The following is a 13,333-nucleotide window of genomic DNA, read 5'->3' as shown; positions in this document are numbered from 1 at the left end:
ATGGTATAAGACACGCTGGGACGAAGAGGCAAACGAAGAAAACTGGGACGAGCAGATGGAGTCAGTGAAGAAGGCTATTCAAAAGTGGTAATTGACGGACATGGTTGTTGGATATGCAAGTTATCATTTGGGTATCATCGCTAGTAAGGAAGGGAAGCGCCTATTCCTGAATATAGAACTTGTCCTTTGTCCTGCCACCGCACAGTGTGCTTATGGACAATATGCACTCAGCGAACATTGAGGAAAGCGGGCTCGAAACCGTAGAGGGGCGTACCAAGCTATAAAAATCATTAATGGCAACAATCAAGCTCTGGAACATAAACTTACTCGTCGAAGGGTGAAGACGATATCAGTGACCGTGACAGTTTGGCGCCCACTTGAGTCCAAGATGGCGCATACATCTTTCAATATCTGATAGTCCGTTAGTGTCTGTATGCAGCTACTCGTACAGATCAACTGACCTGGTGCAGCCTCTCCTTGAGAGCTTGACGGATATCGTCATATGTTGTTGCCGAAATGCGCTTCACTCCGCCACGGCGAGCTAGCCGGCTAAGGTGTAAGTTAGTGAACAAGTCAATCAAAGTAACCGCACGGGTTTCGCGGTGTTCAAACGCAACAGCATACTGCAACGAGACTGCCCACGCTCTTGCTGACGGTGACCCGGGGCCACTTACCGTATATCGTTCTTCGAAATACCGTATATGTTGTCTTTCCGAATTTTCCTTCAACATGTCAGCCCTTGCATCATCTAGGGCATGAGCTGTGAGCTCACGTGTGACGCTTAAGTCCGCCTTTTCCTAACCCATTTCCTTTCCCTATACCGCCGGCGCCCTTACCCAGCCCGAGCCCCAGTCTTGCCGCTCTGGAAGCAGCTGGTGACGTAGAAACAGTTGTTCCTGTTGCTTGCGGCCGAGGTGCTGACGCGTAGCGGGATGGACCGCCAAACTGCCTGGGCCTTTCGTTAACCATGCTGCTGCATTAATGGTGTTATGCTCAGGTAGAACGAGCGATGACGGAAGCACTGTGTTGGTGTGGCTTGGGCACGGGCCGCAACGCCACGCGCTGAGACGCGTCCGCGTTATCAGGTGAGAGTGGGTGCGGTGAAGGGACGCGGGGTATCGCAGCGGGGTACTATCTTCTCTTGTCGACAACAAACGCGAGGTGAGATTAGGTCAAACTTTAGCGGTGAAGTATCATAGACAGTGGCGGCCATGTTTATCTGCACAAAGTCGCTAAACATCATGCATCCTGTGCGCGGCAAACGTTACTCATTAGGTTCCAGGTGCTAGCCCTGATGCATTATTAATACTAGGGTATACGTGATCGTAGGGTCCTTGTATCCAACCTTGAGACCATCTCTACGAAATGAATGTCGCCTCAGTAAACAGAGTACCCTCCTCTTCTTTGACCTCATCGCCAACCTTGACCTTGATGGTCATCTTGGGCGCATATTGGTAGATGTACGGCTTTGTGCCAGCTGCGCTTGCGACGATGGTCTTGATGAAACCTGGCACTTCAGCCATAACATCGACACGGTCGATGGTCTTTCCCAGAGCACCAGAAAGGTCTGCAGTGACTTCCTTGCCATCCTCGGTCTTTCCCACCCAGTGGTAGCTCGCCGAGGTGGGCTCCGGCCAGCCGGTCTCGTCTTGCTTGGTCTCGGTGTGCTTCACGTCGCCTTCGGTGTTGGCGAAAAGAAGTTTGTCATCGGTTGCAATTCCGGCGACTCGGACTACAGTCGATGCGTAAGAAGCGGGAGTGGTGAACTCCATGAGGATGGCAGAGTATGATGGTGATTGGAAGTTGACGAAGTTCCATCGCGCAGCTATGTATGTTAGTCGGAAGCGTTTGCATACTTGACAAGATGCTTACCAGCGTGATGTGGCTTCATTCCTTGGACAGCATGGCTCAACATGCCGCGACCCTTGACGTCGACCTCTCCCTCCTTGGTGATGATGGTACCCTCAACGCTGCATCGCGGCCAGAAGTGGTGGTGCATGAAGCCCCACGGCGCCTTCGGATCGGTGCCGTAATTGGTTGTGCCGTCCTTTCCGCCCATGAAGCCGGGAGCAGTCCTGGTGAACTTGACGTTGACCATGCTGTTGTCGTTCACAGCCGCCTTGATGGTGTACGCGTTGCCATCTTCGGAGAGTTCGATTGAGACGCCGTCGGCGTAGAAGGAATGCTGGTCCTCGTCGAAGCCGTAGTTTGAAACGGGGTCACTTGCCCATAGGAAAGGCTTCTCGCTGTTGGGGTAAAAGAGCTTGCAGTTGAACTGCACGGTCACTCGTAGGCCGCTGCAAGCTGTAAGTACTGTGGTCGTCTAGACAGGCAGAGGGCACTCACGCGACGTTGTTGTAGATGACCTGCAGGAAGCCCTTGTGGCCGGCATCGGTGAAGAGGTAGAAGGTCTGGGTCTCGACGTTGGTGTAGTCGAGCGTCACCCACTTGAGGTCCTTCTTGGTCAGCTCCGTGTAGGCGGGCTCACCACCCTTCTTGCCCACGGGCTGGATGGCATCGGGGCCGTATTCGGGCTCCTGGGTGCCGGCAACCGCGGCTAGTCTACATTTGTAAGTACGCGTCCTCTACGACTACACGGTGTACGCCACGGTCGCGCAGGCACGTGTGGGGGCGAGGGTAGCACTCACGTTGACTTGGCCCAGCTGAACATGTTGAGGGCAGGTCGGGGCACTATCCAAAAATAACAGAGGTGCGTAGGTAAAGGCGGTCACGAGGTTTGATTGGAGGAGGGCAGAAAAAACTCTGGAAAGGTTCTGTTCAACAGGTCTGGATCTGAAATTTTCGGGGTGACGAGAGCACGGCCGGGAGCAGGTAGGTACAGCGACGTCCAAGGGCGACGTCAGAACAGACGGTCGGGACACTTGGTGGGCGTTGATATGCTGCGGGGGTATCACGAGATGGTGCTGTCGGGGTCTGAGGGACCTCGGTGCTTGGGGAGGATCTTTGGCGTGTTCGTTGAAGATGCCAAAGACGCTGCCGACATGGGAGTTGAGGCGGCGGTGCATGGGAGAGGCTTAGCCGTAGCTTCCCGATGTTGAACGAATTGGGCAACCCGCGCGCCCTGTGCCTTTCGAGGTAGCACCTATGGAGTATCGTCAACCCCTCCGAAGATCAATTTCTTGTCGCTGTTCACGCCCGACGCCGACCTGCTGTCTTCTCTCGCATATACATAGGACCAATCCCCCAGCAGCAGCAGGCCCCTTCCAGATTCCGCACATCCGCGGTTTTACGGGCGAATTGGTTGCACGCAATCGCCGACTAGCGCGGGGCTTCTTTACTCTAGTCTCCGATGACGATTCTCGATGCTTTGTAGTCAGGCACACGACTCGAGCATTGCATCTGGTTCCTCCCTCTCCGGCATCACCACTGCGCGCATTGCTATCGTCATCTTTTCCGCCTTTTCCGCGTGCCCATCTGGACCCTAGATCCGAGCTGCAAGGGCGCTGTGACGGAGCTCTGGGCGACGCGCATCACGAATCCACTCAAGTAAGCTAGAGCTATCCGACCTAGACATCTGCGTCTTTCGTCATGGCCTGGGCTAGGGGAGCTGACCCTCTATGACAGAACATTCACCTCACACTCACACCCAACAACCATCACCCACCATGACGGAGACGCCCCCTGCGCAGTCCGTCCGCTTCAGCGATGTCACCCAGGAAATTGAACCAGAAGAGGCCGTGAGGGATGTCGCGGAGCTCACGGGCACCGACAAGGCACCCAACGATGGCCCATTGAGCCCTCAAGCTGAGGAAGAGCTACGTAATCTGTCGTCCACGCTCCAAAAGTCACGGATGCAGGCCAAGCGCATGGAAAACTTCTCCTTCGAACCTGTCTCACTTCCGCCCTCTCGAGTAAGCAAGCCTCATGAACTAGCCCATGGCCTATCAACACTCCGCTAACCTTCCCAAGGCACCTTCTCCCTCTCCAGCCTCACGAACAGCTTCAGCACACTCAGGACACCGTTCTTCCATTCCGGGGTCACCTGCATCCGCCATGCACTCTCCACCCTTGACACCAGCAGGCACGTCGTCTCGAGAAGAGAGAGCTAACACAGAGGGACACAGAAAGCGCCCGAGTGATCCCGCTATGATGACACCCCAGGTCTCACCCCCGCATGAAGCTCCGCCAACGTCCATGGACTCATCTGTGCAAAATCCAAACGATAGCCAATCTTCACTGCCTGTTCCTGGCTCTCCCAAAACCGCACCACAATCCCCTCGACCCTCGTCAGATCTGTCCGGCGTGGTACAGCCGCACCCAAGACGCGGTCCTGCCTTCACAATGGGCCCTGCTGGTGACTCAAACCCGGCCTCCCGGGATGCTAGTCCGGCTGGATCCGGTGGAGAGCGAACGCCTGGAACGTCGACCCCGGCATCTGGCTCCCGGCCATTTACACCACAGGGAGATAGAGACGATACCTATGCCCGCTCCAAACGCGCAGCGCAATCGAGGAATCTGGATTCGCTCGAAGCCCGATACATTTACGGTGGCCGCGATGGGCGTAATTCAGCAGCGTCATCCACATATCAACTACCACGCTCCAGGGGAACCGACTCTGACAAAGAGGAGAGCAAGAGAACGAGCATATTTGGAAAAAAGACGAAAGCTCACCCTGACGTGGAGGACAGCAAATCACAAATAGGCAAACACAACCACGGATCCATGTCTGAACTCAAGCGCTTCTTCAAGATTGGACACAAGAAGGACAAGGACAAAGAGAAGGAGAAGCGGAAAGAGTCGCCTGCGCCGTCTATCAAAAGCCAAAAGATCAAGTCGAACAAGTCAGGGACCATGACACCACCCATCACAAACGGGGCGATGAGCGTACCTTTCGCCGACGACCACGGCCTCCAGAGCAAGTACGGGAAGTTTGGAAAAGTGCTGGGTTCAGGTGCTGGTGGCTCTGTTCGACTCATGAAGCGTAGTAGCGACGGCACCACATTCGCTGTAAAGCAGTTCCGGAACAGGCATTCGTACGAGTCTGAAAAAGACTACAACAAGAAGGTGACTGCCGAGTTCTGTATAGGTTCGACGCTGCACCACGGAAACATCATCGAGACCATGGATCTGGTGAACGAAAAGGGCGCTTACTTCGTTGTGATGGAATACGCACCTTTCGACCTTTTCGCTATAGTGATGACGGGAAAGATGAGCCGCGAAGAGGTCACTTGCTGTACCCTACAAATCCTCAACGGAGTTACGTACCTTCACAGCATGGGCTTGGCACATCGAGATCTAAAGCTAGACAATGTCGTCGTCAACGAGCACGGAATCATGAAGATTATCGACTTCGGAAGTGCTGCTGTCTTCAAGTATCCTTTCGAGGACGAGATTGTCCTTGCAAGTGGTAAGTCTACTATGTCGTCTTTGGAAGCTTGTTCTAATCCCTCCAGGTATCGTTGGATCAGATCCGTACCTCGCTCCAGAAGTGTACGACCTTTCCAAATACGATCCGCAACCGACCGACATCTGGTCTCTTGCTATCATGTTTTGCTGTATGACGCTCCGTCGATTCCCGTGGAAAGCCCCACGCGTCTCCGACAACTCGTATAAGCTCTTCGTCTCGCCTCCTAACGATGGACCGAGATCGATTACTGGCCCCTCGAAGTCGGCCACTGACCTCCAGAGCAGCGCCGGTGACGATCGCCGTCAGTCAGGGTCACAATCAGAGCCTGCATCTCGTAACCAAACTTCAGAGCATTCTTCGGCCGACAATCGCGCTTCAACATCGTCGACTAGTCAGCAACCGCCTCAAGTGATCAAAGGCCCGTGGCGCCTTCTCCGTCTGCTACCGAGAGAGAGCAGGCACATCATCGGCCGAATGCTAGAAATTGATCCGAAGAAACGCGCAACTCTTGACGAGATCCTCGAAGACAAGTGGGTCACTGGTAGTGCAGTGTGCACGCAAGAAGAGGGTGGACGAGTGCTCCGATGTGACAACCACGACCATACTCTGGAGCCAGGCGCTGGCGTCGCCTCCGCTCCAAACACGCAACAAAAGAAGTGAGCTTGGACCATGAACCTGATGAGGGTCTTGTTATTTTTCCATATTGGCGTTTGGACGATTAGCAGGCGGGTGTTTACAGACTTTTCTTGTTCGCATGACGTATGGTGTTCCGGCCCGATTAGAAAGGCGGTTCTTCTCCTCTTTGACTATCGCGCGTTTCGTACGCCTTTTTGTTTAATACTGTGAATGTTGTCATGTCAACAAGAAAGATTGACGAAACCTAGTATATGGAAACTACGAGCCAGCAGCCATGATGGAGTTTGGCGTATGTAAATAGCTGTATGCCTTGATGGAAAATGCATAAAAGGATCGACGCGCTTTCCCCACGTTTTAATTCCTAGTGCTGATGTGCGGATCGCGATGACGAGCTGTCTGCAGCTCATCTACGTCGGACAGCGACCTACACAATGCTTGTGTAATATCTGTATTTGGCCGACCGGATTTCTTTTCCCCAGCCTTCGTTTTCGCCTATCGTGCGGTGATCCTGACACTTCGAAACAAGTACAACTTACCTGACGAGCCCGAAACGTGCGCATCGCCCGTTGCTCGTTTCGAACACACGGTTCACGCTGTCTGTAGGATCGTCCGCATGTTAACGTCAAACAAGCCTTTGTTCTCCATTGTCCAACGGGCTTACTCTTACCCTGTGGAGAAGGCGACGCGTGTTTACGCAACGCATGCATGCAATGCCTCAGGCGAAGTGATCTGAGGCTGCAACTGGATGACTGATGTGGAGTAGATGACCAGATGTGGAGAGCACACACGTCAGATCGCAGCATTGTTAGGCCAAGCCGGGGACCAAAGGATAATGTATACAATGTGGTTGGCTGGCAGGTAGGATATGATGCGCGATATGCGGGAGTTTTGTAGAGGGATCTAGGCCGGATTTTGAAAGCTGAATTGTGGAGTTGAGGGCTGTTGGTTGGAGAAGTGTATGTTAGTAACACCTCGAGACCTCATCACGAGGAAGCGCTTATCGCACTAAGTCGCGATACTTGCCAGTAGTGGACCGGGGAGGCTGGCATTCTGCTGGCGAGTGGGTGGTGTTTGTGAAGAGACGAGATATGCAGAAAGCACGCCTTTAGTGTAGACAACGTGCGCATCCCACGCCTGTATCACGATACTCGATCTTGACAAACGCCCGTTCGGCGTCCAGCACGCAACGCGCAAGCAAGCAAAGTGGGTCCATTTGTATCGTCAATCGAAAGCAGGGGGTGCTATGCAAGGCCTGGGCAAACGAACGTGAAACGAACTACGGTAATACAAGACGCATGCCTGCGCAGTCTCAGCCTGTCCGCTTTGACGCGGAGGGCGGCGTTTGAGATTGATGCACGAGTGGCCAAGAGCGGGTTGGAGGGGTTGTGAAGGGTAAGCGCAAGCGAGCCCAGGCGCGGGAGTCGCATGACGAAGATGGAGTGACGGCTGTCATCATGACAGATGTTAAGTATCAAGCGAATTGCAGATGGTAGATATGATCTAGGGCGAGAGGATAGTACTACATGAATTGGAATAAGCATGGTCCGAAAAAGCACATTAGCTCCAACGACTATCGTATTTGCCAAAGCGCACCCTAGAGATGTTCGCCGTGGCCTGTAGCAACGTGCCATCAAAACAAAAGATGGTGTATCTCTTTTGGCCGTGCGACCACACAAAAAGAACAAGCTTCTTCGCAGAGGCCGTATTTTGCATGTCTGCCGTTTTCTGGATAGCCGCTTGTACAAACTCGAGCTAGAAAAATAGAAACAACCACACCTCCATCAAAAACCAACACAAAGACTCACACGCGCAGCAACACGGATCCGCAGACTATCCATATCCAACCCCCGCCACACCGCTCTCGCCGATGAATGCATCCCATGATCCAGATCTGTTTGGATGCAGAGCTGTTGTTGGCCCTCAAGCGTCTTATCTCTATTGCAGCCCCCAGCCAATAGCCGTCGCAGGCACTTGTCTTTGCAGCTGAAGCAGCGCAGACAAGGGGTCCAAGAGTGAGCTCAGGGTGGGCCTGTGAAGATCGTCGTCGCAGCCGGGCAGCGCCTCGACTCCTGCGCTTCGCTCCCACCCGCACGTACGCAACCAAGGAATGCACGGAACGTACCATGACATGGCTTGTGCGTTTGTGTTGGACCCGCTTCGTGCGAAAGAAGACCCCGTTGACGCGGGAAAATCGTGTAGTGAAAGGATCTGTGTTATAGTTGTCTTGGCTTGTAAGCCAATACTTTAACGCACGTTTTCCCACTTGTTCGCGATCTGGATTTTTTGCGGTTGTCTGGCTCTGCTTCTAGCCTCTAACCTTTCCACATCTACGTACCACAGTCCCCGACGTGCTTCCCACCTTACTTCATTTAATTACTCTGTCTTCCCTTTCCTGGCTGGTCCGCCCACGTGTTTGACATACGCTTGTATATGTAATCGAATTTCGGAAAGCATCGAGCCTCGGATTGTTTTATAAGAAGGATGCGTCGCCAACTTCCCCCAAGTCATCTCAAGGTCCCGCCTGGTCCCCATGCCTTTCCAAGACAACACTTTTTGGGTCAGGATACGGTTGTTGTAAACCATTACTCCGGAATTGAAAAGGCCATTCCTGCCATACCGTCTTTACCGGGATTTAGGACAAGTGCTGGTATGTTTGGTTTTATTTTATTTTCTCCGGGAGTGTTGATGGTCGTGTGCTCGGTTGCCGCGACTGGGGTTGTGATGTCAACCATGCAGCAACATAGACGCGCGAGATACTTGGGTACGAATACGAGCTAACGCGCGAACAACAGCATTCTTAACGTCGCTGAGCGCAAATCTCAGAATTGATCCTGATCTGCCCTCGCCGTTGCCAACACCTACGTCGTTTCGATTGAACAACTTCTGCCAAGAGGTTCCTTCCACGTCGCTATCCTACTCAACATTACCCGCGCAGTACAACCCGTACCCCTCGCCTGCCGAGTCTCAAGCCATGTCGACGGCCGAAGCAAACGCACCGGCTAAGCCGCCCACAGACGAGCTGCCGCAACTCTCCACCTACACTGCCGAGACAGAGGATGATCGCATTGAGGGCTTGCGCTTGGTAGCAGATTCGGTCGCACAACAACGTCAGGTCGCAAGCAAGGTCATGCTGTTTCACCCCATTTCGCTAGCCGCTTACTTCGCTATTGTCGCCATTGCGGCTCAACTCACACTACGCTGGTACGAGGACAAACTGATGCTTCTCACGACCATTGGAGGTATCTCGATGACCTTCCTTATCTTTATTCGATGGATGACTGGTGGTTACATTGGCATGGCCGAGGAAATCAACATGGAGTGGCTGGGCGATGACAGGCTCATCGTAGTGAAGTGGGGTGAGGACGTCATTGGATCCTTGGTATTGGGTTGGGCCGATAATGATGCCGCAAAGAAACGTGGCCGGAGAAGGAGGGGCAAGGCCGTTGTGCGCGCTTGGACTGTACAGTTGAAGTATCGCGGCAAGGGCGTTGGCGAAGGTCTTCTAGAGGAAGCTGTCAAGGTTGCGGGAGAGCGAGGTGCAGATGGCATTGTTTTCGATGCTGACCATGCCAGTAAGTGCACACCTACTCATAGTCCCAGGCCACTGCTAACAGTACACCAGACTCCAAGCGCGTTCTCCCTGCCGTCTTTAATGGCTTCATCAACAAGCAAGATGCCAAAGCTGAGAAGGCCCTACAAAAAGTTGCAGATGCGAAGGGCAACTTTCGCCAGCGCCAAAGCTCCCCCACCTGGGGCAGCAGGTAGACACATGCTACACATTTCATTTTGTTTAGGACAGCAGGTGGTGTTCTGTCTTCACTTTATCGCGGCGATGAGTTTCTTTTGGAAGATACCCCATTCCTCTCGTTGATGATACCCCGAACGATCGTTATCGTTGCTAGCATCAAGTTTTCTGTACTTGCTTTTTCATGTTCCTATTTCGGCATCGAGTCCCTGTCATCATCACCATACAGACCATACATCAGAGTCATAATAGACGATACAACGGGCCTTTGTTGATAGAATACAATGACGATATCTAGCAGAACTAGTTGCATAACGCTCAACTCCGCTGCCCTGGTGACTTGCGTCCCGCCTGAAGCTGAATAGATTAATATTCACTGATATGCATTGCATACCCGACTGTTCCGCGCGACCTCCACAAACCTTGTGGTTGTAATCCGGGCTGTCCTTATCGCGGCATCCCTCTCGATCCACGAACAAGTGAGAAAACAGGCCGCATGTACTGATAACGGTGCATAACCTTTCGATATCAGCACCTTGGCGTCAGATTCCGGTTCGTTGGTAGATTTGCCCCGCGTTGCTCGCTACTGCCCCTCCATGTACAAGGGGAGATTAGGCTTTCCAGGCTTTCCGTCAAGGTTGCATGATGCATGCAAGCGGACCCGGAGACGATGGCTTAGCCCAGCGCCAATGTCTGGGTAGGTTGGCTGCTACGATGATAACGGCCCAAGCTCAACACAAGACAAATGATACCATAGGCACTATTGATTGACTGCTCCTGTTCGCTCCTTCATCGGCCTGCAAGTGCATGTGAAGCTGCGCAACAGGTTGCACGGTACCGCCCGTGTAAAGCTGCACAGGAACAGTTTCGGACTCCGAACCTGCTCGGGCTCAACGCGCGGCTGCACCAGCCTCTGTATCACCGTCAACTGAACTCGCTGGATACTCCTCGCGCAACTGCAGTATGACTTTCTGTGCCACAGTCAGTATATCTGGCGGTCGCGCAGAGCAGGCCGCGACTTCAACGCAACAGTGCGAACCGCGCGCGAGGCGATCTGCTGTTACACCTTGCTGTGCCGTACTGGGTACGTACCGCTAATGCCTCCGGGTTCGCGCCGTTTTCGATGAGCGATACGCAGTATGACAACTGCTGGCGATCAAGATGAGTATTCTAGGGCTAATGTTAGGTATCAGGCGCTTCCTTCAGGCGTAGTGTTTCATACTAGCAATGTTGCGATTTCATGAAGAATATCGATGACTTCACGAGCGGCCTTCCGACGGGCGTCAGCTGATGACTGCTCGGCTGCTGGCATCTTTGGTGTTCGATATGATGCTTGGCCTTTTCGATTGCACAGGCGTATAATTTTAGGAGTTGTCTGTTTGTTTACGTCGCTGCGAGATCGTGTGGTAAAAGTCGCGTCTCCACACGCGCTTTCCGCACGTGAGTTCCGCACGTGAGTTTCTTGGCGTCTCCTGCCCCTCAGGTACTCCATCGGAAAGTCGGAATTCTCGTCTCTTTGACACCAAAACATAGTTGTGACATCAGCATCATCATGACGCAGACGGTCCACTGGTGCTCAGGCGCAATAGAAGAGCTACAAAATGGAAGCTCGCGTGCTTGTTGTAGGATCTTTTATAGCTAACACGCAGCTTCATTTGATCTCTTGAACGACTTCAAGCTTCATAGCATTTACGTTCCTCTAACTAGTCTCGTCGATTACAACTCAGATCACACTATGGCATCAGACCCGCACCAAGGAGGCCGTCTTGAGGACATGGCCGCAAAGGGCACTTCGATTCCTGGTGACGCTGGAAAGATGAACGTGGTAAGCTTTTACACCTGTTTCGTGGACTATATGTCAGTGTAAGGCCTGTGTACTGATAGGAGTTCAGGTCTCACCTTCTTCTCACCCAGATCAGACCCATACAAACATCGCACACGCAGCGGACAATGCGTTCGACATCCCACGCAGTGTCAACGACCGCGGACAGACAGGCGAGGTCATGACCGGCACTGGTGACCAGTTGCCATCAAGTGTGGAAAAGAAGAACCTAGACGACGCAAACTTTGACCCTAGAGCAAAGGGTCACGACCAATATGCGAAGCACGCCCGACAGGACAATCCCATGGATAGCTTGAAGCATGGTGCTGGCGACCATAATGTAGAGGCTGCACCGGGTGAAGAGGAAGAGAGTCAGGATGCGCTTCTGAACAAGAGAGGCGCGCAGTAGGTGTTGGAAGAACCTGCAACTCTAATGTATATACTGTACGATATCACGACCGAATAAAAGCCAGGAGGCTTGAAATTAACTCCATTACGAACACCTACTCCCAAGAGGTCTCGCCACTGTGATATGTTGCATGCTTTGAGCTTTGGACCCTGAGGCTGGAGCGCGGCTCAATTACCTATGAATACCCCGCTAGACCCCACACGTGCTTGCTAAATTCACGACCCTAGCAACTCTCTGACTTGCTATTTGACACTGACCCTCGACATCTAGAAACATACTCTTAGCACGATGGTGTACTATTTCTCTTCCAACACTGTGTCCCCATCTGCCTTCATCTACGTGGGCAAGGACAAGGTTGAGAGTACGTGCATTTCGGTCCGCTGTTGCACTTTCAAAGGGTCAAGCAGCTGCAGCTCCACATACTAACTGGGTGAACAGATGAAGAGCTTATCAAATACGGCTGGGATGAGGATGTCTGGTTCCACGCAGACAACCTGTCATCAGCACATATCTACGTCCGATTACCCGAGGGCGAAGATTGGGAGAAGATGACTAAAGAGCTGCTGGTGGACTGCGCCCAACTGACCAAGGCCAACAGTATTGAGGGTAACAAGAAAGATAACGTCACGATTGTATATACGCCTTGGAGCAACCTGAAGAAGGATGGCAGCATGGCTGTAGGCCAGGTTGGGTTCAAGGATCAGCGAAAGGTAGGCACGTCCAAGATTTGTAGAATGTTTCTTGGCTTGATGACCACTTGAATCTCAGCATACTGACATCAGATCAGGTTAAGCGCATACACGTGGAGCAGCGAGAGAATCCTATTGTCAACCGTCTTAACAAGACCAAAGTTGAAAAATTCCCCGATCTGAGAGAAGAGCGAGAAGCAAGGCGGGCTGAGTTGAGGAAACGAGACCAGGGTGCTCTGCAGGCCAAGGTATGTATGCTCTCAAGATTTTCCCACCATTCTACTTCACGTTTCTTTTTGTCACGTAAGCTTTTATACATCTTTTTACTCTCATGGTCTGTCCTGTCATGTCATACACAATCTCTGACGCACTATACCCCCCGTCACCCATACTCATCGGTCATCCCTCGCTCAGTTGCCTCAAAAAACGGTACGAAACCGAAACTAACGGAATGTAGCGTAAGGAGGAGGCCCGTATAGCCAAGGAGCGCAAGGAGCTCGCATGGCGGAGAGATCATGCCTACGACGATGTCATGACAGAGGAGAATCTGGAGGAGAACACCAACGAGAACCGCGATGAAAACTTCCTCGATGACTTCATGTAAGCGCCTTGTCGTATCTGTGTGCCCCGCATACCACGGGGTGCGACAATGGCTGTATCGGAA

General features: G+C 52.7%; 6 protein-coding genes across 6 annotated transcripts; 3 read left to right on the top strand and 3 right to left on the bottom strand.

The window, feature by feature from the left end:
• Positions 1–227: 227 nt before the first annotated feature.
• On the bottom strand, positions 228–969 carry J4E82_002337 (uncharacterized protein; the record flags this gene model as incomplete). The annotated part of the gene is made up of 5 exons (XM_051728638.1): positions 228–278; positions 328–411; positions 462–549; positions 675–722; positions 773–969. The coding sequence occupies 5 exons, from the start codon at positions 967–969 to the stop codon at positions 228–230; spliced, it is 468 nt and encodes a 155-aa protein (XP_051591589.1).
• Positions 970–1,358: 389 nt separating this feature from the next.
• Positions 1,359–2,671, bottom strand: SVF1 (putative cell survival pathways protein; the record flags this gene model as incomplete). Its single annotated transcript, XM_051728637.1, has 4 exons — positions 1,359–1,825; positions 1,873–2,297; positions 2,347–2,562; positions 2,649–2,671. 4 exons carry the CDS (start codon positions 2,669–2,671, stop codon positions 1,359–1,361), a joined length of 1,131 nt encoding a protein of 376 aa, XP_051591588.1.
• Positions 2,672–3,626: 955 nt separating this feature from the next.
• On the top strand, positions 3,627–6,028 carry J4E82_002335 (uncharacterized protein; the record flags this gene model as incomplete). Its single annotated transcript, XM_051728636.1, has 3 exons — positions 3,627–3,872; positions 3,931–5,368; positions 5,415–6,028. The coding sequence occupies 3 exons, from the start codon at positions 3,627–3,629 to the stop codon at positions 6,026–6,028; spliced, it is 2,298 nt and encodes a 765-aa protein (XP_051591587.1).
• Positions 6,029–8,485: 2,457 nt separating this feature from the next.
• J4E82_002334 (uncharacterized protein) lies at positions 8,486–9,769 on the top strand (the record flags this gene model as incomplete). The annotated part of the gene is made up of 3 exons (XM_051728635.1): positions 8,486–8,651; positions 8,797–9,576; positions 9,627–9,769. 3 exons carry the CDS (start codon positions 8,486–8,488, stop codon positions 9,767–9,769), a joined length of 1,089 nt encoding a protein of 362 aa, XP_051591586.1.
• Positions 9,770–10,639: 870 nt separating this feature from the next.
• On the bottom strand, positions 10,640–11,061 carry J4E82_002333 (uncharacterized protein; the record flags this gene model as incomplete). The annotated part of the gene is made up of 3 exons (XM_051728634.1): positions 10,640–10,720; positions 10,842–10,919; positions 10,972–11,061. The coding sequence occupies 3 exons, from the start codon at positions 11,059–11,061 to the stop codon at positions 10,640–10,642; spliced, it is 249 nt and encodes an 82-aa protein (XP_051591585.1).
• Positions 11,062–11,484: 423 nt separating this feature from the next.
• J4E82_002332 (uncharacterized protein) lies at positions 11,485–13,273 on the top strand (the record flags this gene model as incomplete). The annotated part of the gene is made up of 6 exons (XM_051728633.1): positions 11,485–11,574; positions 11,642–11,976; positions 12,265–12,341; positions 12,419–12,690; positions 12,768–12,917; positions 13,127–13,273. The coding sequence occupies 6 exons, from the start codon at positions 11,485–11,487 to the stop codon at positions 13,271–13,273; spliced, it is 1,071 nt and encodes a 356-aa protein (XP_051591584.1).
• Positions 13,274–13,333: the final 60 nt, after the last annotated feature.

Source organism: Alternaria postmessia, assembly GCF_024291825.1.
Source record: "Alternaria postmessia strain BMP 2775 chromosome Unknown scaffold_9, whole genome shotgun sequence".
In the NCBI taxonomy this organism is placed as follows: domain Eukaryota; kingdom Fungi; phylum Ascomycota; class Dothideomycetes; order Pleosporales; family Pleosporaceae; genus Alternaria; species Alternaria postmessia.
This window is presented reverse-complemented; position numbering and strand designations above follow the sequence as displayed.